The following is a 23,804-nucleotide window of genomic DNA, read 5'->3' as shown; positions in this document are numbered from 1 at the left end:
TGGATTTCTCTGTGTACCTACAACTAATTCTGTTTGGGATTAGAAAGCATTGTTTATTAATGTGATGGGCAATGTTCATTCTCTGTTCAATGTTCTCCTGGTACTACGGTTGTAGGAACAGCTGGTGAGTCTTGCCGATAGTTAATAACCTGTTAAATTTTTTCTCACTAACGTGAGCCTGAACATACAAGAGTGAAAGAGTTCAGGTGACAAAATATAACTCTCCTGTTTTCTGAGATTCTGCATAAGGAAAATCTGGAGAAGTGGCATATAACTGAAGCGGTGTAAAACTGTTTTCCTCTCATTCTTCTGTGAGCTGGTCCTATTTTGTCAGCAAGTAATAGTCTGCTCTGCTTCCACTGCTTTGAGCTTGGCAAAAAGGCATGAGGCAGGTCTGGGAACTTCTGGAGGAAAAAAAAATTTAGGTTACACAGCGCTGTTTTGGTGGATCCGAGTTGGTGCAACAGAAACTCATGCCCTTGATATTTCGCTTTGCTTGTTTGATGTCCCCCAGCCTTATCTTCACCCAGCACAGGTGGCATCACCCAGGCAGTGAGTAGCTGGAAGCTGTTGCCACTGTTTCTATTGCTGTGCCAGTGGGAAGGGCTGTGTGAAGTAGTGGTAGTTCCTGCTGAGGGTCAGGAAAAGCTGTGCCCCATCAGTTGTCTTTTGCCTCCCTGCTGCAGCAAAAGCATGAGCCTGACCCTGGAGTGTATTCCCCAGCCATTCTCCTTCCTGCCCTAAGAAACAGAACTGTCTTCTCTTTCGGGTGGGAAAACTTGAGTTGTACTTGTGTTCCCAAAAAGCTTTGTGCCAGCTCGACTCCTAGTAAGTCTGCTTTTCTGTAGTGAGTAAATGCACAAATATCTAGCAAGAGGAGAGCACCATATGTTTTGAAATTATTAGTGAAACCCAGTATCAAAATGTGTGTAAAGTGAGGCTCGTCATTCCTGTGAACACACGTTGTCTAATTCATTTATTTTTTCTTTTTAATCCAATTCCATAAAACCATTTTCATATTTATAGGGGTTGTGCAAAATAAAACTTCACTGAATAAAGTAAAAGTCTTTTTTTGTTCACCCGTGTTCTTTCAAATCACTGGAAAGCAAGTACAGAGTCTTTGCTGTTCTGATTTGGTGCTGTTGGCTTTTATACAAAATGAGGAATTGCTAAATTGCAGCCGCACACGAGGCACAGCACCACTGAATCAAGCCTAGAAGTATTTAAGGCCCCAAAATAACCATGTACTTGGATGTTGTGAACAAAACACATTGGCATTTATATACCTACCCTTCCTGGTACAATTTTTAAATAAAACCTGGTTAGCAAGGCAGTCTAGGAAAATTTGTCTTGCTGTAAGCAGTTCTTGGTGCTGCAGTTCTTCTTAATAAATCACTTTAGGTGGTAATTTAATGAATGCTGGATTTCAAAACAAGTGTGTCAAAGACACAATAAAACACCAACTTTTCAGCCACCCACTGAGTAGACTTGCAAGCAACTGGGTCATAGTAATGACATGCTGACATATGCACTGACATGGCAGGTACAGTCAGGAATGTATCGGGGGAAAAAGGAATTTCTGTTTTTGTTTATGCAGTTGCTTCTTTCAGTTGTTAAAATAATATAATTTGTTGCATTTATGAATAAAATGTTTAGTCCTGCTCCGTACATGGAATCTGAAGGTGTACAGAGGTGTAGATGCACTTTTTTTCCCAGAAGCTGCACTTCTACTTATTTTGCTGTCCACTCAACCCCCTTTTGTTGCTGTAGATGCTCTGCAGCTGTGAACTTCCATAACTGAACTGTCTGAATATTGAAAGATAAATACATCTACATCTCTTTTGTCCTGCTTATCAGGGAATACCTGTTTCATACTACGTATACAAGTAAGCCATCTGAAAATTCATCTGTGCTGAAAAAAGTAGCAAATGATGCTACACATTGATGATGCTACAAAATTATTCTCCCTCACAGAATCCTTTTTAAAATTACAGGATGTTTCTCTTTAGGATAAGAGAGGAGCTTCCCCAGTTGAAATGCTAACAAGAGTTCAGGCTTGCTAATTTTGCAGTCTACTGTTGCTCTGGGTTTGAAGCAAAAGACTAGACCATAGTCTTTATTTACTGTTGCTCTGCTTCACTGGACTGAGAACACTTTATAAGTAATCGTTTCAGTTGGCGTTGTTGGAAAAAGTGGTTGGCATAAAGAATATTATTTTCTTGTTAACGTTGAAAAGGAAGTTATCAGTATGTGGATTTTTAAGATAACACTGTTGCAGATTTAAAAGAAACATAAGAAAAAGAAAAGGGAGTTGTAATAAGACACAAAGTTGTTTTAAAAATAAATAAAAGTATGCTTGCCAGTTTTATCTAAAGAATGAATTATTATTCTGTTTACTGTTGGCAGTGATTATATGGATTTTTATCTTAACATCAGTGGGTACCTTTTCTCTCCCAGAGCCCTTTTAGAAATGAACTGCCTTCTCTGGCATCTCAGCTGAAACTCTTCAGGGATAGTGGCAGAAATTTGAAGATGCATCTCTAGGTTATGAGAAGGCTAGAGCACTCTGAATTGCTGATGCAAGTATTTCTGAATTCCCTTGCAACTTCTGATTTTCATCTGAAAACTCAGGATTTCAGGCAACCTCAGGCTAAACCCTCCTTACAAATTCATTGTGCAGTAAGAAGGTAGTTTAAAATGTAATCTTTGTTCAGAGAATGCTTAGAAGCGAGGGGGAACCAGTATTGCCAACCTAACTGGTATGAACCCAGCAGGCAAGGTTGCTAGAAGTCAGTGTGAAATGCAGCTTGATCTTAACTTGCACCTGGAGATTGAGGAGCAGGGAGGGAATTCTCCAGCCTGCCGCTTGGCTGGCCTCAAAGCGCATTGAGGTACTTCTTGTGATTATTGCTATTAGTGTATGAAGCTGCGGTTAGTGGAGAAGGTTGGATGGTTTAATGAATGTCACTTATGCATCTTCCCCCTTGCCGGGCCCCACAGGGCACTGCCAGTAGATGCACTTGGAAATATTTGAGCTTTCTCCTTCCCCCCTTCCCCCCCCTTATTTTTTAATTTTTGGGTTGGTGGCTTGGGTTTTGGTTGGGTTTTTTTTTAATATTCAAGTGATTCTTAGTATGTGGAGCATTGCTACCTTTGCTTTCTCCATGGTGTGTGAAGATGCAGGGAGCTTCCTGTCACAACTCTGTTGGTCTTGGAGAGGAGGAAACCTTACTTTTATATAGTTTCTCCTCTTTCACTTGAAGTCAAACACTGAAGTGCAGCCATCTAAGCAGCAGGGCAAGAGGAAGGGTTGGTGTGGTATTGATAACACAGGTCTACTAGTAACAAACCCCATCGAGTGCTTGCTAGATTTGGATGCTACACTTATTTTCTCATCTCTGTAGCATTGGAATTTATTTTTTTTTTTAATATTTATAATGCTAAAGATGGCACTTGGAGTTTGTTGTTTATGTAACTTCAGTGCTTTTGTTTTATCCAACTTGTAAAGATATTGAAGAAAGAGTTTGCTTTTGTTAGTGCATCTTTCCAAACCTTCATGACTGTGTTCTCCTTAACTCCTGTGTATCTTTATGATCTCAAGAAAGTGCTCTCGTGAACACCTAGCAAAAATCAGTGACACTTAATTAAAGAAAAATGAAATCATAAAATGAAGTCTCTGCAAACAACTAAGTGGGGACAGTTGCAAAATTGTTTTAATGCCTGAAACACATTGAATTTTTAAATTTTATTTTTTGAATTTGAACAGTGAACTTAATAGTGATATGAGAAAAATAAATGGCAGTAAGATATAGGCTATAAAAATAGCATTTTTTAAAATAGTGGAGTCTAAAAGTAGAAATTGCACTTGGATTAATTGGATTCACTTTAGTGAACTGTAAGGCTAAGTACAGCAGTATCTCTTCCAAGTAATGTTTCAACAAGTGAACATATTTGTGGAATCCAGTTATTGTGTATCAGTCTTCAGTTTACTTGTGTACTTTTTTCTGATATGGCTTCCAAAGTAAGGGTTTCTTTTCATGTAGTTAAACATGTCTCAGTTTGGAAGTCCACCCCTAGTTAATGCTTTTGTATTTCAGTTATAAATTTCCAGTAGAGAGGAAGTGAATATATTTTCAGTGTTTTTTCCTAAGAATTTTGTCCTTCCTCCAAGGTCAGTCGTTCTCCCTATATGAAGCAGTGTGTGGTAGGCATGTGCAGAAATTGAGAACTGCCTTGTGCAGTAGTGTAGGTTCAGGTTATTTCCACTAACAAAACATATATTTGGTTCTCTTGTCTTTATGGTAGTCTTACCAACCATGTAATATAATAAACGCTTTATTCTTTTTAAGTTTGGAGGTAGTCTGAATTTGACTTAACATCCGATTATTTGTTCATTTGAATTGTCTTAGTAATTTAAGACTTTTGCAATGACACCTTTCTGGAAGGGGAATGGTGTGACAGTGTTTCTGGCACTAGGCTAGCAGCTCCCTTAGGCAGTAAGGCCGTGGATGGGGAATCCAGCACAACTGCAAAAAGGGAGTAAATTGCACCTTTTATTTCCAAGGAGGAAGTTGCCATGACAGAATTTTATGGAAATTCTCCTCATGATTAAGTAATTGGCCAGAGTAGCAGGTGTTCCAGAAGGTGGCAAGTTTTAGTTCAGTTCCAAAACTTGTCACAGCACTGCAAGGCAAACGCCATCGTTCTGTTCAGAAATGGTGCTGAAACTGGGGGACACTTCTGTTGCTGATTGATAATAATACTGAGCTGTAACCACAGCACAGTCATGAGAGCCCACGTTCTGGAGATAGGTTTGGAAAAGTGATTGTTTTCCTTAGACTGAGTTCTTTATTAAGCCATGCCTTCCCTTTCAGGTGTAGTAAAATATGACAGCTGGTGAGGGGTCAGTAGCTCTGACCGAGGAAGAGGTGACCGGTCCGGAGAGATGGTCCCAAAAGGAATCGCCTTCCCGAGGCCTGGTGTCTTCCCTCAGCTGGTGGCAGGAGGGCCCGTGCAGAGGCTGTCAGCTCTTTAGTGATTATCAGCTCGTGATTCCAGCTCTACAGGGCAGCCTCCAGGCCAGACCAGGGAGAGACGAGAGGCTCGAGTAGCTGATTCCGCACTCCGGGGAAGGGGAGCTAGGGCGAGCGTTCTCTCCTCGCAGGGGCAGGGGGCCAGCTTTATAGGGATACAGGGGGTGGGTGTCAGAGGGTAAAGACCAGTGGGTTACAGGGGATCTGCATAAGGTCTCCCAGAGGATTCTGGGTCTGTCTTTTCTCACCGTGACTAAAGAAGTGGTTGCCTTTCCAGGGAGTCCTGCTGGGCGATTATGCAATCTCTTATCTCAGCAGAGATCCCTCCAGGGCAGTGGCTGGGCATACCCCGCAGTAAAATACTGCTGTTTAATTGTTTTTGGTAAGAGTAAGGCAAGACCAGTTTTATCAGAAGAGTCTGTTATGGCTGCATTTCAATGATGGTGTATGACCGCCAGTTGGAATACACTATTCCCCTTGCCCCAAACATAGTGCAACACAAATGCTGTACTGTGTGATGGAAATTCCTCTGCTGTTCACATCGGGTGGGTCTGAATTTGAAATTAGCACGTCAGTCAGTTCACTGTTTTGCCGAAATACAAACTTCTCTTATTAGTCCCTCTTCTTATTTTGCGTATGTCAAACTAAAGCCCTTCCTGAAGTGGCAGCTTCAGGATTAAATAAGTGGGCAGTTTTGGGCTCAATTAGGGCAATTAGTGTTCAGTCATATTGCATGTTTAAACCCAAGGGTTGACATGTCAACATTTTGCTCTAGCTTAAAGGAGGGCTATTTTTGTTCAGCAGAGTGAGTGTTTGTATATTGGCCATTACAATAGAAAGCTTAGTAAGCTAACTGAGCGTAGTTTATTGAGAGATGCATTCTTCAGGTTGACTTTTACTAAAAGATAACAAAATCTGGAACTATGGAAGAAGGGAGAAGAGGACAACAAGCGTATGTATGGACTTGATATGAGGTTATTACACTGTCATGCCTCAAACAAGCAATGTTATGCCTTTTTTTCTTTCTAGCAATGCCATGTGGGCAGCATTGTTGTGTGTGCCTGCTTCTGATAGGAGTAAAGATTTGAATGTGAAAGAACAGCAAAGATGTTGCACTGTAAAGTCTGTTGGAAGCCTGACGCTTTGCAAACTCAGCCACAACAGAAAACTTGAGTCTGTAAAATACTTCTCTCCTACCTTATTTATATTGATGTGATGTACAAGTGATACTGGTGTGACTGACTGTAAATCTGTCTAGATATAAGAAGCACTATAAACAATTCAGCATTTTAAATGTGCAGCATGGCAGTGCTCCGTAATGGACGTGTACCAGCCTGTTTGCGATGTGGATAGTGGGAAGTGAGTGACCAAAGATGAGAGGTAGACTTAGATCTTACCCTTTGAGGAAATGCCTGCTAGTTTGGCTCAGTAATATTCTGCACTTGACAGCGCTCCATGAGAAGAAATAGGACTTCGGCATTTTCTAAGTGAATGTGTTTGCAGTGGGGGAAGAAGATACCTCCTTCCAGCCAGATGTCTTAAATTAGTCTCTTAACTTTTACTAAGACTATGGTGTCTGTCTGTCTTTCAGCGTTTCTGTAAATAGGATTTAACAATTCACTTTCATTTGTGGATTTTTTGATGTACACTTCTATGTGCATTTTGTATGAATTTATCCAATACTGGATGTACTATTCATCCTCTCTTACATACTTCATAGACCTGTTAACCAGTTCAGTTTGTGTCCTGAGTAGTTAGATTACTCACCAAAGACCTTTCATAAGCACACATTACAACATACATTAGAGTAGTAGAGATGTAATCCAGATATGTTGGAGAGGGGGAGTTTTTTTCCTCCCTCCCCCTCTTTGACCGAGGGCAGTTATGCCCAAGAATGTATGCAGAAAACCTTGAAGCTGAACACTACACTGGAGTTAGTTATAGCACTTCTTAGCTTCTTTTACCACCTGCTGCCCCAGTCCTCTTTCCTCTGTTAGTTTGATCTTCTGTAATTTTATTTCAATATTGTGTTGGGGATCTTCTAGAAGATGGTTTAGTGGACAAAAGCCCTGAGACTATCCTTTTGAGACTACAGAGTGGCACAGGTAAAGGCTGTAGCCTCAGTGTGATTGATAAATGAGTTAATTTTTTTTCATGGTTGGCTTGAAAATTGGAAAGGTTACATTTTGACGTTTTTCCAGCAGCTTAGTTATTTTGCCTTAATCTTCCCATCTTTACTACTATTTTTGTACTTGCCTAAATACTGGGGAAAAATATTCTAAAGGCTGAGTCCACTGCTTGGAGCAGTCTTGTTTGTATTTGCAGCTACCTTTGAGGATGATTTGGGACAGTTGTTCCACCACAGAAACACCCCAAATTTCAAGGCAGTGTATCTGTGCTGTAAACCTACAGTTATCTTCAAGATAAATGCAGGATTGTGTGTTTCAGTTCTAGGTTCAAGATTTTTAAGTCCTTTCTCTCAAAATAGAGGACTATGAAGGTATAGTGTTTAAAATGTGCATATTTATTTTTCTGGCTAGCAGCCCTTATTAACATCAGTTAACTTACCCTTGCCTCCTTTTTAATTTACAGTTCTCCCTTTAGAGATAGACTAGTCATTGTTTCTGCACAGTAGTATTTCTTCCCCTGCAGCACTAATCCAATTCCAAGATTTCCTTTAGTCTCCATCTAACTTTGTTCCAAACTTCTTCTGCCTTCAGCATGGCACAGGGTGCTCAAAATTTGTGATAACTCTGGCAATGATTTTTCAATTTTTTTTTCTCCTGCCAACATTGCACCAGAATACCACTAGAGAGTACAGCATTCCCTTGCTTGCTGCCAGCCCGTGTAAATGTTGTGTGTTTACAGCCTGTCTTTGGGGCTCAGCAGCCCCCACTGAAGTACCGTACAAAGGTGCTGCTTATGTTTTCAGCTGAATTTTAGTCAGTGACATGATTTTGACTTAGGCAATACTAAAGGTGTGTGCCACTTGATTTCTGTAGCTGCTAGGGATTTTTAAGTCTTGTTATTAAAACTCTTTAACCTTTTAATGCTTGATGCGTTTGCTGTCCATGTTTTCTGGTTGGAGGAGGACAAAGTTCCCTGAGGTAGGAATGTGCTGGGCTGATACAGAGGCTATGGATACACTGGCACATGCTGCTGGAGATTACTTTTATGTGGAAGAGCAACACTCACAGGTGCAGTTTGGCTTCCATCGCCAAGTTATGTAAAAGCCTGCTTACACAAGTAAAGGACTTGATCCTTAATGAAGGGAAAATTAAGTCCAAATAAAATGTCCTGGTATAAGCCGTGCCAGAAAAGGAACTTCCTCCCATCTATCGGAATCTGACACAGATCGTTTCATTCATCCTTTTACTTGGCTTTAGGCACACCTCCCAGTGGTTGTCAGGCAACCATAATAATGTTGCTGAACATGCAGGCTGGCTAATTGGATTGTCCCCTTCTTGGATTTTTTGTTTAAATGGTTTTGGTCATTTTTAATAAGGCAAACACATGCAAGTTGCTTTTCTGGCAGATGTGATAAACCAAGAGGCTTTTAAGAGTTCTGTGACATGTCAAGGACAAAATTTTGCCTCTGTCACTACAGAAGCCTTGCTAAATTCTGTTTTAATTCAACCCATTTCCCAGCTGTATTCAAACCAGTCTATTCTAATGAGAATTTTTGTTTGGAAGGCAAACATGAATGGACCTGAGCACAGGTCAGCAGCACCACAAATAATTAGTGTTCAAATAGTCTGAGAATTTCTCTGTACCTTGTAACCTGTGTCACAACGGTAGTTTTACTACCAAAAAATGTGTTCAGGAAAATAGCAATGCTTTCATACATGGTGAGATGCCACAGAAGTGAAATATATCGTAAGGATGGCAAGGGGTTTGTTCTTTGTTACACTCACTGCAAAATACATTTAATGTGTTATTCAGGAGGGTCTGTTTGTCAGCTTAACAGGAGTGAACTCTTACAAGTGGTGTTGAACTTGAGTGCCTGGTAGTTTCTCTGGTTGTTATGAGCATATAAACTAAAAATGCATGTGATTTGTATTTACATAACCAAACTTGCTTTGTATTAATTATTGTGAGGCAACTTGATGTGGATTACTTATTTGTTTCCTTTACTTTTTCTTACCTCATTTTAGATTCACCAAATTGAAGAGCCTTAACCTTTCGAATAATAATTTAGGAGACTTCCCACTGGCAGTCTGTGGTATCCCAACCCTGACTGAACTCAACGTGTCCTGCAATGCCCTCAGAAGCATTCCAGCAGTTGTAGGCGAAATGCACAAGCAAGTACTTTCTTACAACTTTCACATACACAGCCTGAGAACAGTAAAGGCAACAAGCAGTTTCATGCCTCTACATACTCCTGCTATGAGAAACAGTTTAAACGTACTGGCTTTTGTCAGAGTAGACTGGCTTGTAGATCCATCTGGAAGCAATTGTGGATGGAGGGAAAGCACACTTTGTGCCTCAGAGCTCTTCCAGTCTCCAGCATTTGACACAAGGGTCACCTTCATGCTAAAGAAAATCTTTAAGCCTTCTTGCTTATGTTCTTCAGCTGTCATACAAATTGTAGTTCTGGAGATGTTTGAAGATAGAACTGTCTAACAGCCTACGTGTCATAGTTGCCAAAGCTTGTAATTATTTGGTGGATATCTTCTGTAGCAGATGTTACAGCGTTATTCATTAACATTTTTCTTTCTGCTGCCCTTTTGTATATTTTATGTCACTGTAACTGCAGCAGATTTGTGTGTTTATAGGAAGGAAATGTGATTTAACAGGTCACTCACTTTCTTCACTCTCCTTTCCCCTCTTCTAATAGCTTGCAGACATTTTTGCTGGATGGCAACTTTCTCCAGTCCCTTCCTGATGAATTGGAGCATATGCATCAACTCAGCTATGTGAGTCTGTCCTTCAATGAGTTCACTGACATTCCTGGAGTGCTGGAGAAGCTGACTGCCATGGATAAGCTCTGTATGTCAGGAAACTGCATGGATACCCTGAACCTACAGGTGTTAAAAAGGATGCCACATATTAAGCATGTGGATCTAAGGTAGGTATTCAGAAAAGGGGAAGAATAAGTGAGCCTAAATTATCTGTGTTGAAACGGCTTCTCCTTGGCTGTCAGAATTGCCTCTGGGTATAAATCTCTTGTGTTTGTCCACTGAACCATGTTTCTGGTGGTGTTGTGTAACTCCCAGCACTTGCCATGACTTAGCACTCTTCTTTGAGGAAGTGGGAGCATTTAGGGCGATCAATAGGTAGAAAAATGTGTTTTAGGGGGAATGAATGTTTCCACCTAAGGATCAAACAAAACAGAGCCTGGGATGCTTGTGATTCCTGGAGTTCTTGTTGCTGCAGTGTTAGTGCAATAGACATGATAGTCCCTGATCCAAAAAGCTTCTATCTGAAATGTTACAGACTTGTGAGGTGAAGAAAAGGGCCTTGAAGGTGAAAGGGCAAAAATAGATACCTTAATATTTCTTGCTATGTTAAAAGGCCTTGTGCACCATGAGTAACATGATTTTATTGCTGCCCTCAGAAGAGTCCAAACAGATCTTTATTACAAATGGCTCTGGTATGAAATGGTTCTCTATTCTTACAGTCTTTGGTGAAGACAAATTATGCAATCGGCTGGTCAAGACTCAGTTCAGAGCCTGGACCATGAGGTCCATATAACAGTGAATTTTGGAACCACATAGTTAAGCTAAAGTAAGATAAAACTTATTTTATTGTACTGCTGTGTAGTTATCAGACTTTGCCGTCTAAGAAGGACCAGCATAAGTTTAGCTAAAATAGGTAGATAAATTCTGAAGTGTTTCTGGCAGGGTTAAAATATGTCTGTGTGTTTATACATATGTTAAAAGCAAATAAATGGGCCTCAGAGAAGGGATCTTGTGGCTGACCTGAATTCCAGCAGTGCGGTTCCAGCTCTCTCATTGTCTGTTGCATCCTTTCTGCGTCTGGCAATGAACAGTGGTTCTTCGTGGCAGTACCTGAAATAGTAAATATTGTATTTGCTGTACAATGAAGTGCTTTGCATCAGTGAAATCAAAAAGAAGCACTGCTTGCAAATTGAAAATAGAAGAGGTAAGGTGGTGTTGGAGGGGACATATTACCCTTATTCTTTTAACTGGAAGATGTAGCTACTCTAAAAACTTGACTGTTGCACAGAGGGCAATGCTTTGAAAGCAGGAGCAACAGCAGAACTGCAGGTATTTGTCCTTATCTGCTCTAGGGAGGGCTCAGCTGGCTTAGTGGGCCAGCAGAAGTTACTATACTGATTTTAGTGTTCTGTTCAGAGCTGGGAATTTGAAACTGATCTCTTTGGAGTGCTCTGCAGTCTTAAATGTTGCTGGGTTATAGATAATCTCATTCAGTTATAACTTCTAGGGAAGTTGCTGAGTATTGACAGCATCAATGCACTGCAGTGAAGATGTATAAAACCCGTCCTCTTTATCTGTCGGACCCAGTCTTGGATTTTTTGCTTTGTTTTCTTTCAACACACATTTTCAGGTCTCTGAATTTGCTTGCTGTGGAACATGGAGAGGCAAGAAGCAAATATTTGAGAATTCATAAATCTCAATATGGCCTTTCAGTAAGGCAAGGGTCTCCAATACATGCTGGTTACTTGTATGTGCTGGATTTTTCCAGAAGATGATAGGCCAGCAGGAACTGTAGAGGTTTTGTTCTTTTCCAAACTACTGGGCACAAATAACAGCCAGATCATCTTTTATTTTTATAGGCACAGTAACAGTAATACTTAGCTTCCTGCAGAGCTTTTCATCAGTAGTTTTCAAAGTAGTTTAAAAAGGAGCTTGGTGTCATCATTCTTTTGTCATGATGGATAAAGCTACAGAGCATATCCATCCTGCTTTTCAAAGGATGAAAACCATAACATAACAAAGGGGAAAATACTAAAAATCAACCTTGATCAGAACCCAAAAGCATGCTAGTTTAATCCAGTGCAGCTGATTGATTGTAGAGTAGGCAGTGGTTTGTCAGCAGGAGCCTGCCACGTAACTACACCTAATCTCCTTTTGTTTTTTGTCTGCAAGATTGAATTCAATTAGGAGATTGGAGGCTGATGATATAGATTTTCTGCATCATGTGACCCAACTGGATCTGCGAGACAACAAACTTGGGGAGCTGGATGCAACAGTTTTTAACAACGTTGAAGTGTTACACTGTGAACGGAATCAACTGGTGACCCTCAAAATCAGTGGGTATTTTCTCAAAGCGCTGTACGCTTCCTGCAATGGTAAGTGCATTTGCAGGGCTGCTGTGGTATTGTCATCGTACCTGGTCCTCTGTGGGATGCTTCTGGAGTGTAGCGCGTGTGATCAGGAGGCTCTTGACGTGGTCCTAGATAAAAGGGTTTCACATGTGCTACTGGCAGTTCTGAGCTTTAGAAGCGAGTTTCAAATAACACAATTTGGAGGTCTAAGAACCTGAGAACACCTTGGAAATTCTTCTCTGTGTCAGTAAGGGAGGGTTCTTGAATTTGTCCATTGTTTGAGTTGCATTGATGTGTTGCTCTACTCAAACCAATGAGGAATTTACTGCTTTTCCCTGCACTGAGAAAGTTTGAACAAGTGGCCATTTGGGAGACAAACCAAAACAATATATTTTTGCTCCTCGCTCTAGCTGCTTACCCTGTCCAGAAAGCTATGAAATTCATAATGGTAACTTCATGACTCATATCTGATAACAGAAATAATGCAGCCTTCTTTAGGTGAATAACTGTGTTTCATGAACAGGATCTGTTTGAACTGTCTCTGGAAACTGTCATTACTTAAAATACTCAGTTTGCACCACCATTTTTATCATTTGGAGTAGTTCAGTATGGAATAAAGAAAATGCAGAGTTGGAGAACTGTGAATTTGATGAGCAGTCTGAACTGCCTTTAAAAGGCTGTCATCTTAGCAATATCTAAGCCTGCACCTTCATTAAGTATTCATGCCAGGATCTTTGTAGCTGAGAAAAGTTAACGTAATCTGAGCATGTGCTGTTCAATGTGGGCTGAGAATCCAAGTCAACCCATGTCTTGCAACTAACTGCCTATTTGGTCTTGCTGTTCCCCCTGGCTGTCCTCTCATTGCAGCCTCTGCCACCTTGTTTTCATCTCATCTTCCAAAGAAACTGCTTGTTACAGTTGCACTTTATATGATTTTCTGTAGGCTTAAATAAATGTCTGTTTGGTTTTGGGGGTTTTTTTAAACTTAATACTAAGCACTAGCTCCCTAAAACCTTAGGATATGAACCCTATTTTGATTGCTTCAATAATAACATTACTAGCTGTAGTTGTGTTATGAAAGATCTGTAAGGCTGCCTGCAACTGGGAACTCCACAGGCATGCCAAGGCTCATACAATGTGTTGACAAATACTCTGGATCTTGCCATGACCTAAAGGACTCTGGTATTCTGTAACTTGCTGTTCCAGAGTGGGGAGGTTCCCTTCCCATACTTATATCTCAAGTGACTAGTGAGAAAAAAGTAGAGCAGTCTTGTGACTGACTCTTCTGGGCAGAGGGCAGTGGAGGTGAAATTGCAGCTCTTGTGACAAAAATGGAAAAAATGAGAATTTGCCATGAAACTTCTAAAATCCTCCAGTTTCTTGTCCCTGATCAGTTATGCAGTATCTGTCATAGCAAGTACAATGGAGCATAGCAAATGTACTAAGACGTAATAAAGAAACTGAACTCACAAAGAGTTCACAAAGGTCCAGATCCTCAGAAATTTTTTAGGTTATTGACATAGTCTGAAATCTCTGGGTGTTAGCTCTTAAAATAGTTCTTACAGAACAGTCATTTAAGTGCAAATCTTTATCACCACTTTTCTTGTTATATATATATTTTTTCCCCCTAGAACTTGTTCACCTTGATGTGTATCCAGTTCCTAATTGCCTGGCTTATATGGATATTTCTAGGTAAGAATATGTTTTTTCTTGGACCTGTGAAATATAAATCAAAGAGACTTATAGAACAATGACATTCACTGGCATCTTGCTGGGTGGGAGTGGGGGTAGGAATTGGACCTTGGGGTAAGAAAAGACTAATTTTCAGAGTTAGCGGATGCTTTTTTTTTTACTGTTGGTCAATTCTTTCCTGTTTCCCTTTTATAAATTTACATTTTTTTATTTTAATTACTGCCCAAAGCAAAATTTGTATTCCTATATAGTTAAAGAGTTTCCATGATTTAAAGATTTCCTGTCTTACGGAGTTAGAACATGGTGATTCAAATGCACACCAATCTGAGACTTGTACAGAAGTTACTTTCTGGATGTGTCTGCATTGTAAGCCCAGCATAGGTGATGGTTTGATAGTTTACTCATCACTTTGTCAGCTCCTGCAGCTCCTGGTAGTTCTCTGCAGCCCTGGCTGTTGCAGGGATGTCTGCAGTTTCCATTTGAATGCATACGTAAATTTCACCTTAATGAGGAACGTGGAATAAGGGAAGAAATGGAAAAGGAGGTGTTTTAGTTTGTTTTACAGTTCCAGGAATGAATCAGGAAAACATTTATACATGTGCTTAATGGCTGTCTTATTTAAGAAATTACTCATCTGCATTTGAAGTGATAATCTCATTCATTAAAAAACCTGCTTAAAGCACTCATGCTGTTGAGGGTGATCATAACAATTAGTGAGCTAACCTGGGCTAGCGGCCATCAGCTTGAAAGTTTCATCAGCCCTGAGCTACTCACACTGTGCACCTAAATGTAACACACTGGTGTAACTAAATAAGTGATTTATTGGAAAGCTATCTTTGTAAAGCTCTGTTCTCCATTTATTTGTTAATGAAATTGGGGCAGAATGCATGCTTTTGATCACACAACCCTTTTTGTGCTTCATTTCAGTGATGGCATTGGAACTAAGTGGATAGGGTGTCCTTAGCTTTTTGGCTCACTTGGAATTTGGGAAGTCAGTTTGAGATCAGAAAGGAAGCTATCTGAGAAGAGGGGTTGGGTTGCTATTGCATATTTTGATTGAGGACTGTTGCAGGAATAAACTAAAGGATATGAGTACATGACTGATTTATATTCATGCTTTGTAGGCATCCTGTTCCTGAACTTCAGGTCTGTGAGTGCCTGACTATCATTTGATACCCAGTTTTGCATCTGTGTATTCTGACTGAAGTAGTCATTATGTGAATGCATATGCACACAATCTCCTCCATGTATCCTGTGCTGCTAATTTTTGTCTTTAAGGCAGGATGCAGGAGTGCCCCACAGTGCCTATTTGCATGTTTTTGGTGCAGTATTTGGAAAACCTTGCCTCCGAGACATTAGCTTCCAGAAGGGTTAGTTGCTGTGAAGACAAATGCAAGAAAAGCAAAACAGTTGGCTTGAAAGATAAACACAAGAAATTTTTGCTCTATTCAGTGAGATAGCTAAAGAATGGACTGAATTTGAGGGATCAAAGAGATATTTCAACTGTGTAGGGAGTGAATATCTTCCAAGGAGCATCTCAGAAATTTTCTTCTCCATGGAGAGATTTCAGCTTTGGTACTCTGATACTCTTAATATTCCCCTGAAAATTTAGAAGCTTTTTTTTTTCCATTTTCTTAGTGACTGCACATGTAGTGGGGATAGAACTGCTGTTAGCTTTCTTGCCCCCTCACTCACGATCTGCCGGCACTTGGTAGTGCCCTTGCAGAAGGAGGGATGATACAATCTCACAGGAAGCATGCTATGTAGCAGATTTGTTTCCTGCAGGTATCTGTATCTCTCTTGAGGCTGTATTCTTAATAGCCTTTACATCTCAATTATCATTTAGTTACACCTCTTTGTGTTCTTTATTCATAGAAATCACCTGGAAAACCTGCCTGAGTGGGTGTGTGACAGCAGGAAACTGGAAGTGTTGGATGTCGGCCACAACCAGATACGTGAGCTGCCTGCCCGGTAAGTCTTGGAGACCAGTTGCACAAGGTGGAGCAGGATAAACAATTCTAAAATAATTGCTGACTCAGTGTTTCGTTTGTTCCAGTGACTGTCAGGGCTGTTTTATCTTTTGTTTGATTTTATTTTTACCTTGTGGGCTGTCATCATGCCTCAAGCTTCCACCCAGTCTTTCTTCTTTTACTTTTGTGCAGAGAAAGTAGTGCCTTTGAACTTTGAAGCTGTTCATGTGGCTGTTCAGGCAGGAAAGCCCTTCATTTTTAATACTGAATATTAAATATTTACAGCCATAACTTTACATGACAGTTTAGAGATCCAGCACTTGTAACTTAGTTTCAGTGATGCTTGGAGACTCCAGTTCACAGCCCTGTTTGAGTGAAAAAGGGTTTAAAGAAGGTAAAAACCTCATCAAGCAAGTAAACTCCTGCAAGAACAGCAATTGCCTTCACTTCCAAGATGATCTCTTTTCCAGAAGTCTAAACTTAAAATTCATAAATATAAATAATAGAAGTGCAGAGGAAGAAAAATAAGAGTTGAGTTTAAATAACAAATGGGTCTTGCTATTATTTGTTCTAGAGACAGCTGTCTGTTCCAGTGAGTTATACTGGTTAGGTGGTGGTGTTGGGCATTTTTAAATTCCTGCCTTCACTGGAAGAGAGCTGTTATTTTAGGTTGTTCTGTACACTTTGAAAGAGATGTTGTGAAAGATGATCATGTATCATGAGCTACTAAATCACAGAATAAGCTGAGTTGGAAGGGACCCACAAGGATCATCAAGTACAAATATTTTCCTTAAGGAGCTGTATAGCACAGAAGAGCATCAGAAACCAAGAATGATAGTTTTTTCTGGGTCAGATGAATGTGTAAGATGGTGTAAACTTGTCCGTTTTAGTGTCAGAAATGGGAAGAGAATAGATTTCGGAAATATGGGCAGAAGAGGATGTGAGGAGATTTGCCAAGCAAACTGACAGGCTGATGTGCAGACTATTAATCCCTCTGTTTTTTCACACACACATAAAAAAAGTGAAGCTGTGCCTACTCAGAAGGTAGGGGTGCAAAAGTTCATTTTTCTTTCATTTGCACTTCATAATGGCCAGGACTATCAGGGCATACCGGATATCTCTGGAAGATTAACGATTAGCTGAAATTAGGTACAGTCAACATCCCACTTGTCTGTCCTGCCATCTTATCATTAACCCCAGGAAAGAGCTTATCTTTGAAAGTTCTTCTTTGTAGTATATGTCTAGATAGCTTAGCTCCTAATAAGTCAGCTCAGTTTTAAGGTCCTGTTCTATTCAAAAGGCAAGTTTTGAATATCTATTAAACTTCAGGGGAAATTTGGGTCTGGACTCTAATGCAAATGGCTCAACATGCCTGAGGATCAAGTAGATGCAAGTAAAAGCTCAGTAAGTGTGTTCAGGTGCACTGCTGTGTGCTTTTTCTTCTACACAGAATAGAAAACCTGTGAAGTGAATCAGCAGGGCTCTCCTAGGAGGCTGCTTGTGACACTTAAACACAAATGTTCAAGCTTTGAGTGGCCAGCAGTTTCCTGGTAGGGTGAAGTTTGCATCTGATCTAAACAAACTACAGTTGATGCTGTGTGTTTGCCTCTTGAAACAGAAAAATAGTCCTCGAAGACAGAGTTGAAGCAGTTGAGATGGAGGTTTCTGTACTAGCATTTTTCTCAATTAAGGAAAAAGGGAAAATGTCCCCTGGACTGTAAGGCAACTGTTTTAGCTTTAACTGTACTGAAAAATGACAAAAAGGATACTTAGTCTTAGCTATGCAGACAAGTTCATAAAAATCATGTTGCTGAAGAAAAAGGAAATGCTTCAATTAGGAGTTGCTGAAATGACCTTGTTGCCATCAGGGAATAGATGTTTGTATGTGTTTTTGTTCCTTTTTGTCTGTTTTTTTAAAAGATTTACTTGTATTCAACATTGTGTTCTCTTGAACAGTTGCTTACTAAAGGAATTGGTGGAATGCTTACACCAAACTGTGTTTTCTGAGAAGATGCTGCTGCTGAATGATGTGTTTGTCCTTAGCCTTTATTGACTTCACCAAAACTTCCAGTGGGAATTGGGCGAGTGGGAAAGCTGCCCATATGGAGGAGCAGTCCCAGCATCCTGGTTCCCCACCCAGCTTGAGAACTAGGCGTCCCAGGCTCATCAGGAGCTTGTTTAGTTAAATGCTGGTGGTTCAACCTCTTTTCAGGCAGCCCAGTTCCTTCAGTGCTTGTGTGACTTGAAAAATAAGAGAAAGCAAATTTAAAAAAAAAAAAACAAACCAAAGATTTGCTCAGTTGTTCTGAATTATGGAAAGAGGAAATCTCTGAGGGTTTTGCCACAATTTGAGCTTTTTTTTATTTTAAAATGTCACTGCCCCCACCCATCCCAAAAAAACCTCAAAGTGAAATTTATATTTTTTTTGCTGTCAACCAGTTTTGCCTTCTACCCTGATATTTGGTGCTGACAATACTAGCCAGTCTCAAAAAATAGAATACAAAGGCAAATCCGTAACAGAGATCTTTCAAGTAAAAATAGAGTAAGCCAAAAATGGTTAAATAACAAATACATAATAGATAGGCTTATCACTTTGGTAAGTCTTTTCACCCCATGTTGAGCCTTCTGGAATGATAGGGCTGGCTGTTGACTTGTATCCATGGTCATAACTCAGACAATCCAGCCAAGTGAGATAACTGTTAACACTGGCATGCAGATATCGAGAGTGACGGTATCTGTCAAGGGGAAAATACTCAGCGTACTTGATTGATGATTTTGGCACAATAATCCCATGACCTGATGCATTGTAGGGAAGGGGCAGGGAGGCTCGTTAGGCGTATTTGGGTCATTGTGACAGAGGAAGAAGATTTTTGCTTTAATGCTGAGTAATTTGAGAGTATTTGATTGAAGCAGGTCAGCACGTTGCATAGGCTCGCCAGATTAAACAGTACAGTAGCAGGCATGTAAGGCAGATGTAAGACAGGTGGCAGATGAAGAATAATCTTTTTTTCTTAATTTGCTGAAAGTTGTTTCCTTTCAAAATTGAGAGTTGCTCCATTTTTGGTGTCTTTAGGTGCATGGCCCTCATTCCATTGTTTATCCTGCAAATGTTAGCTATACTGTTTGATCAGAACAGCTATTTTTCTCCCCTCCCCTTCTCCCGCAGCCCCACAAAAAATGGAGCAGGGGGGTGGGACTCCAGGTCACCTATTGCTTGTAAAAGCTCAAGAAAGTAAAGCCGATTAGATAAATTTCATTTGCCATAGAACTGGAAAGGAGGCTTTATGTAAGTCTGGTATTAAGAGAAAAGAAAAATTGTGGGGGTGGGGAATTGCACTGGATTATGAGTCAGCACATGATGAGTAGAGCACTATAAAGCTTGTGGGGTGACTGGTTATTTCACCCCCACTTCTGAAGTGCTTGCATTAGCTAGGGGGATCCCACGTGCAGATTTCTGCAGCCTTTGTTAGCGATTACCTCCTTCGCTGTCGTGCTTCTATATTCATGTTTTATACAGTGCCATAAAATAACCCTTTGTCACTACTTTCCCTCCTGAATCATCTGTGAACCTCCTTCCCCGTCTCTGCAAACCTTTTGAAGAAGTTGGTGGAGAGTGGGAAGACATTCTTGGATCTGTGCGTAATTAATACCATGTCTGCTAATCAGTTGGCTGAATCACTTTCTTGTAATGAACCATGATACCATATCTAAATTATCATAGAAACTCTTTGGTTGAAATTTTTCTCATTTTTGGTGTTTTTTTATTTCCCTTAAGGTTGTTTTACAATAGTAGCTTGCGTAAGCTGCTGGCGGGACACAACATGTTAGGAAGGCTCCCAGATCGGCTCGAGCGAACGCAGGTGGAGGTCCTGGATGTGCAGCACAACCAGCTCCTGGAACTGCCATCTAACCTGCTTTTGAAAGCAGACAGGTAAAACTATAAGGAAATTTGATCTTTTGACTTGCATGGGATGAACCTTGCTTTATGTGTTACTTCCTGGTTTGAACCAGGTAATCTGAGGTTCCCCTAACTTGAAAGTTGCCAAGCCTTATGTGGTAAGAACAGATGTCTGCCCGACTCACCAAAACACATTCTTTTTATTCTGGTTTTGTTTCCTTATATGGTTGCTTCTTTTTTCCCACCAAGCTCCTGCTGAACACCTACTTCTTGAAATCTAGCTGTAGAGTTAAGCACATGCTATTTTCTACTACATACACTGAAATGGTTTAGTGGCAGTTTCTTTAAATACATATTTCTTAGGCTTGTTTGATGGAGTGTGAAAGCTTTTTTTTCCCCCTTCAGTCAGAGCTAGAACTTATTTATACCTGTCAAACAAAACAAAATCTGTGCATAAGGCTGTCAGAATAATTCAGTTATTCCCCTGTCCCTGCTTTTTGAATTTTTTTTTATGGTTTTCAAATATTTGTCACTAATTTAGCTGGTGTCACCACTTAATCTGCTTTCTGGATTCTTATTTTTATGCTGCTATTTCTTTAGTATCATAGTCTTCAAGGTTTTGATTTTTTCTGGATATGAGCATATCCTTCGAGTGACTGTGATTGAAATATAGGAGGTTGGTAGCATCATCTGGGGATGGTGGATGGGCTGGCCCTGCTTGGTGTCAGCATTCCTTGCACCTCTTCACTTCCACATATAGTCATGGGATTTCTGAGTGCTCAACGCATGCATAATTTAACAGACAGTGAGATTGTGTGCTGTGGGGTTTTATTTCTGATCCTAGTTCTAACAAAAGGAATGCATAGCTCCTGGCTTTCTTGAGAGATGCAGAAGCAAAAGGGAGAGTGATCTCGATGGCAGAGCTCTTTTCCCAATTAAGAGTATTGCAAAACCCCCCCCTTTCATACTGTTGTTAATTCTGTCATGGACCTCTGGTTAAATTTCCTGGAATTGACTTGGAGAATTAGGTTGGTGGTTGAGATGCTTTCTAAATAAACTCTTTAACTGTCCCAAGTTGAAATTCCTATCTGTTAACTTGGAAAGGAAAGAAACCTTTAAGTAAGTTTCAGAGAGCTCCTGGCATCTCTGAAAGCAAAGAGAGAAACAATTTTGCAAAACTTGTATTAAAAACAGGTTGTAGGTCTAGGATGTAGTGTAGTGCAATTTTGGCAGAGAGAGAACCTGATTTTTTTGTACTGCAACTCATCAGTTCATCTGTAGGCAGTTCTTCCCTTTTCCCTTATTTTTGTTTGGTTTGGTGGGGTTTTCTTGTTGTTTTTGTTTGTTTGTTTGTTTTGTTCGTTGGTTGGTTTGGGTTGTTTTGGGGTTTTTTTTAATTGTTTGTTTTTGTTTTTTGGGGTTTTTTTTGTGATGCCAAAATGAACCAGTACATGCTAACACCGGGATTGGGGACAGATTCCCAGAAGTTTACTAGGAATATGCTAAGAAGAGGTAGACTGAAAGAATATTTTGAGTAACAGTGTTAAGTGGCTGATTCAGGCTTTGGGAATTTTTTCTTCCCTGCAGCTTTTGAGCAGTACAGGGCACATGTTTTTAAAGTCTTCTACAGGTCTTAACAAAGTCGTGCACGATCACAGGAGATAAACCGAGCTTACCCATTCTGGCATCTCATCACCAATGCAGCCCCCCTTGCTTATGATGATAGTAGAAGCAGTTGGCTTGGGTAGTGTTTTCCCTGTTGATCCCTACCCTTTAACTTGGTTTAAGATGGCATGGCTTGTCCATGCTGGTACTCCTATGGCTGCTGCAAAAATGAGAACTCTGAAGGAAAACAGCAGTACAGGTTAATATATTAGTGTACAATGTCAGAGTTTTAAGTTTGGAATTTCCTACATGAAACTTCCTTGCTTTTGTTTTCAAATGCTTGCATCTGACATTGCTAAGTTATCGCTTTTACTTCTTTTGGGTTCCAACACTTAAGTGTCAACAGAAATGGGTCTGGGAAGGTGTTCAGGAGATTGTTTTGTTTTAAAAAGGTAAAATGCTTCTCTTCTCCAAGCATTCCCCGGGAAGCACAATCTGTACTGCCAGACGTGCCAAGAGAACTGGTTCTCCTGAGTAGTGTGCCATGGTCTCTACCCAGCGTGTAATATTGGACAAATCACTTTACCTTACAGAACCTCTATCTCTGCATAAAATGACTTGCCTTTTACAGCCTTGAAAAGATTAGGGTTTGTTTTGGTTTGGTTTTTTTGAAAGGTACTCGAGTCTGTGCAACTGACAGATGATATCTTGTCTGGATATGAAGTCTCATGCTGTGAATTATAAATGCTTTCTCTTTCTCAATCCTGAATATTTGACAAAGTGGGTGTGAAGTGCCTTGGGCAAACTTCAGCACAAGCACTGGTGGGCTTTGACATCTAGAACATCTGAGGAAGGAAAGTAAATCAGTGCACTGGTGCACAAAGAGAATATCACTTTCACCAAAAAAAACCCCCACACCCCAAATACTGAAAAACCTCAGTTCTCTTCATAAAAGAATCTGTGAACATTGATTTTCTGCCTTAATCCTTCAAAAAACAATGAAAAGGTGACATTTTCTGCTGAAGAGTATAATTAGGGATATTTTGTTGGTCTGCTTTTTAATTAATTTTAAACTGTTTGTCGAGGAGAAATTGAGGACTAGCCTATGAAACATTTCTCTGAGACAGCTTGGTTCTGTTTATTGCACTAAAAGTATGCACATCTTGATCATGTTAGCAAGGATTTCTCTTGTGGGGTGGGGATTTTCTTGGCAAGATGAGTGCTACAGAGGCAGCCAGATAATCTCTTCATTTCTCATTACCATATGCTGGAAAAACAGAGAATTCATGCAAGTGCTGCAGCTGATGGGGAAAACTCCCAAACTGAGTCCTGAACGTTTTTTGTGCACCTGCATTCCTGAAGCCTTTCATTTCTATCCTCTGCTGCATCTGTTGTGGTGCCTTTTCCACTGTCTGATTCTCATACAGACTTTTTACTGCCTTCCTTGAGCAGCTTGCAGCAAACTACCATTTAATGGCATGGAAACTGTTGTACCAAGTGCTCTCCAGATGAGACGAATGAGTGTTCAAGAGCTTTAGCCAGGCACAGCAGAAAAGCAGTCACAGTAGTCAGGGCAGGGTTAAAAATAAGGAAGCACAGTGGCAAGATGGGCCAGGGTTTGTTTCTTGCCTAAGTGTCCTTTCCAGTTAGAATGAATGTTTTCAGTATCAACCCATAAAACAGCCACCGGACTACTAAAGCATTTGTGTGGTGAAGATCTGTAGCTGTGATGTGCACAGCTTAAACCTTGGGCTTTGTTTTGCAGTGTCTGGTAGTGGCCAGCTGTGGTGGTTAAGCCAATGTCAGCTATTCAGAGCTTGTCTAGACTCTGTGTGCATGATTTTTGTTTTTAGCTTTGTTCATCTGTCCTTACCTCATTTGATTTTCTGTTTGTTTTGAATTTATTTTATTTGTTTTGGGTTTGATTTTTGCTGGAGTTCTGGAAGTTGACCCAGTTAAATTTTCTCTTTGATATTTGCCATTTCTACCCACTGTGGCTGCTTCTGTGTGATGCAAAGATTTAGTCCTGTCCTGGATGCAGGGGAAGTGTGAGGGTGAAAACCAAGTCAATGAATGCCAAATGCTATTTGAGTGTTTGATGCACACGCTTGTGTTGCAGAAATGCTTAGCTGCATTTGTCTCTTTTTTCTAGGTTAAGGATTTGCAAGCAGGTACTTCAGAAACTAGGGAAATCCCAATAAATAAAATAGCTAAAGATAGGTTAGAAAGTAAAAGCTGATGAGATAGCAGCAGTTAAGTGTTTTTTTTGGCCGTCCATCAACAGGAAGAGGATTCATTTGAATGTTTCCCTCTTTTAATTTAATTAATTTATTTATTTTTAAAGAAGAAATACT

General features: G+C 40.2%; 1 protein-coding gene across 1 annotated transcript in view; it reads left to right on the top strand.

The window, feature by feature from the left end:
- Positions 1-23,804, top strand: part of PHLPP1 (PH domain and leucine rich repeat protein phosphatase 1) — a 143,174-nt gene that overhangs the window by 97,068 nt on the left and 22,302 nt on the right. Inside the window, exons 5-10 of the mRNA XM_069008276.1 lie at positions 9,188-9,334; positions 9,871-10,101; positions 12,107-12,309; positions 13,917-13,977; positions 15,853-15,948; positions 19,723-19,878. Coding sequence (XP_068864377.1) covers positions 9,188-9,334; positions 9,871-10,101; positions 12,107-12,309; positions 13,917-13,977; positions 15,853-15,948; positions 19,723-19,878 — 894 coding nt within the window. The remainder of the gene's footprint in view (positions 1-9,187; positions 9,335-9,870; positions 10,102-12,106; positions 12,310-13,916; positions 13,978-15,852; positions 15,949-19,722; positions 19,879-23,804) is intronic.

Source organism: Aphelocoma coerulescens, chromosome 2 (assembly GCF_041296385.1).
Source record: "Aphelocoma coerulescens isolate FSJ_1873_10779 chromosome 2, UR_Acoe_1.0, whole genome shotgun sequence".
NCBI classification, from domain to species: Eukaryota; Metazoa; Chordata; class Aves; order Passeriformes; family Corvidae; genus Aphelocoma; species Aphelocoma coerulescens.
This window is presented reverse-complemented; position numbering and strand designations above follow the sequence as displayed.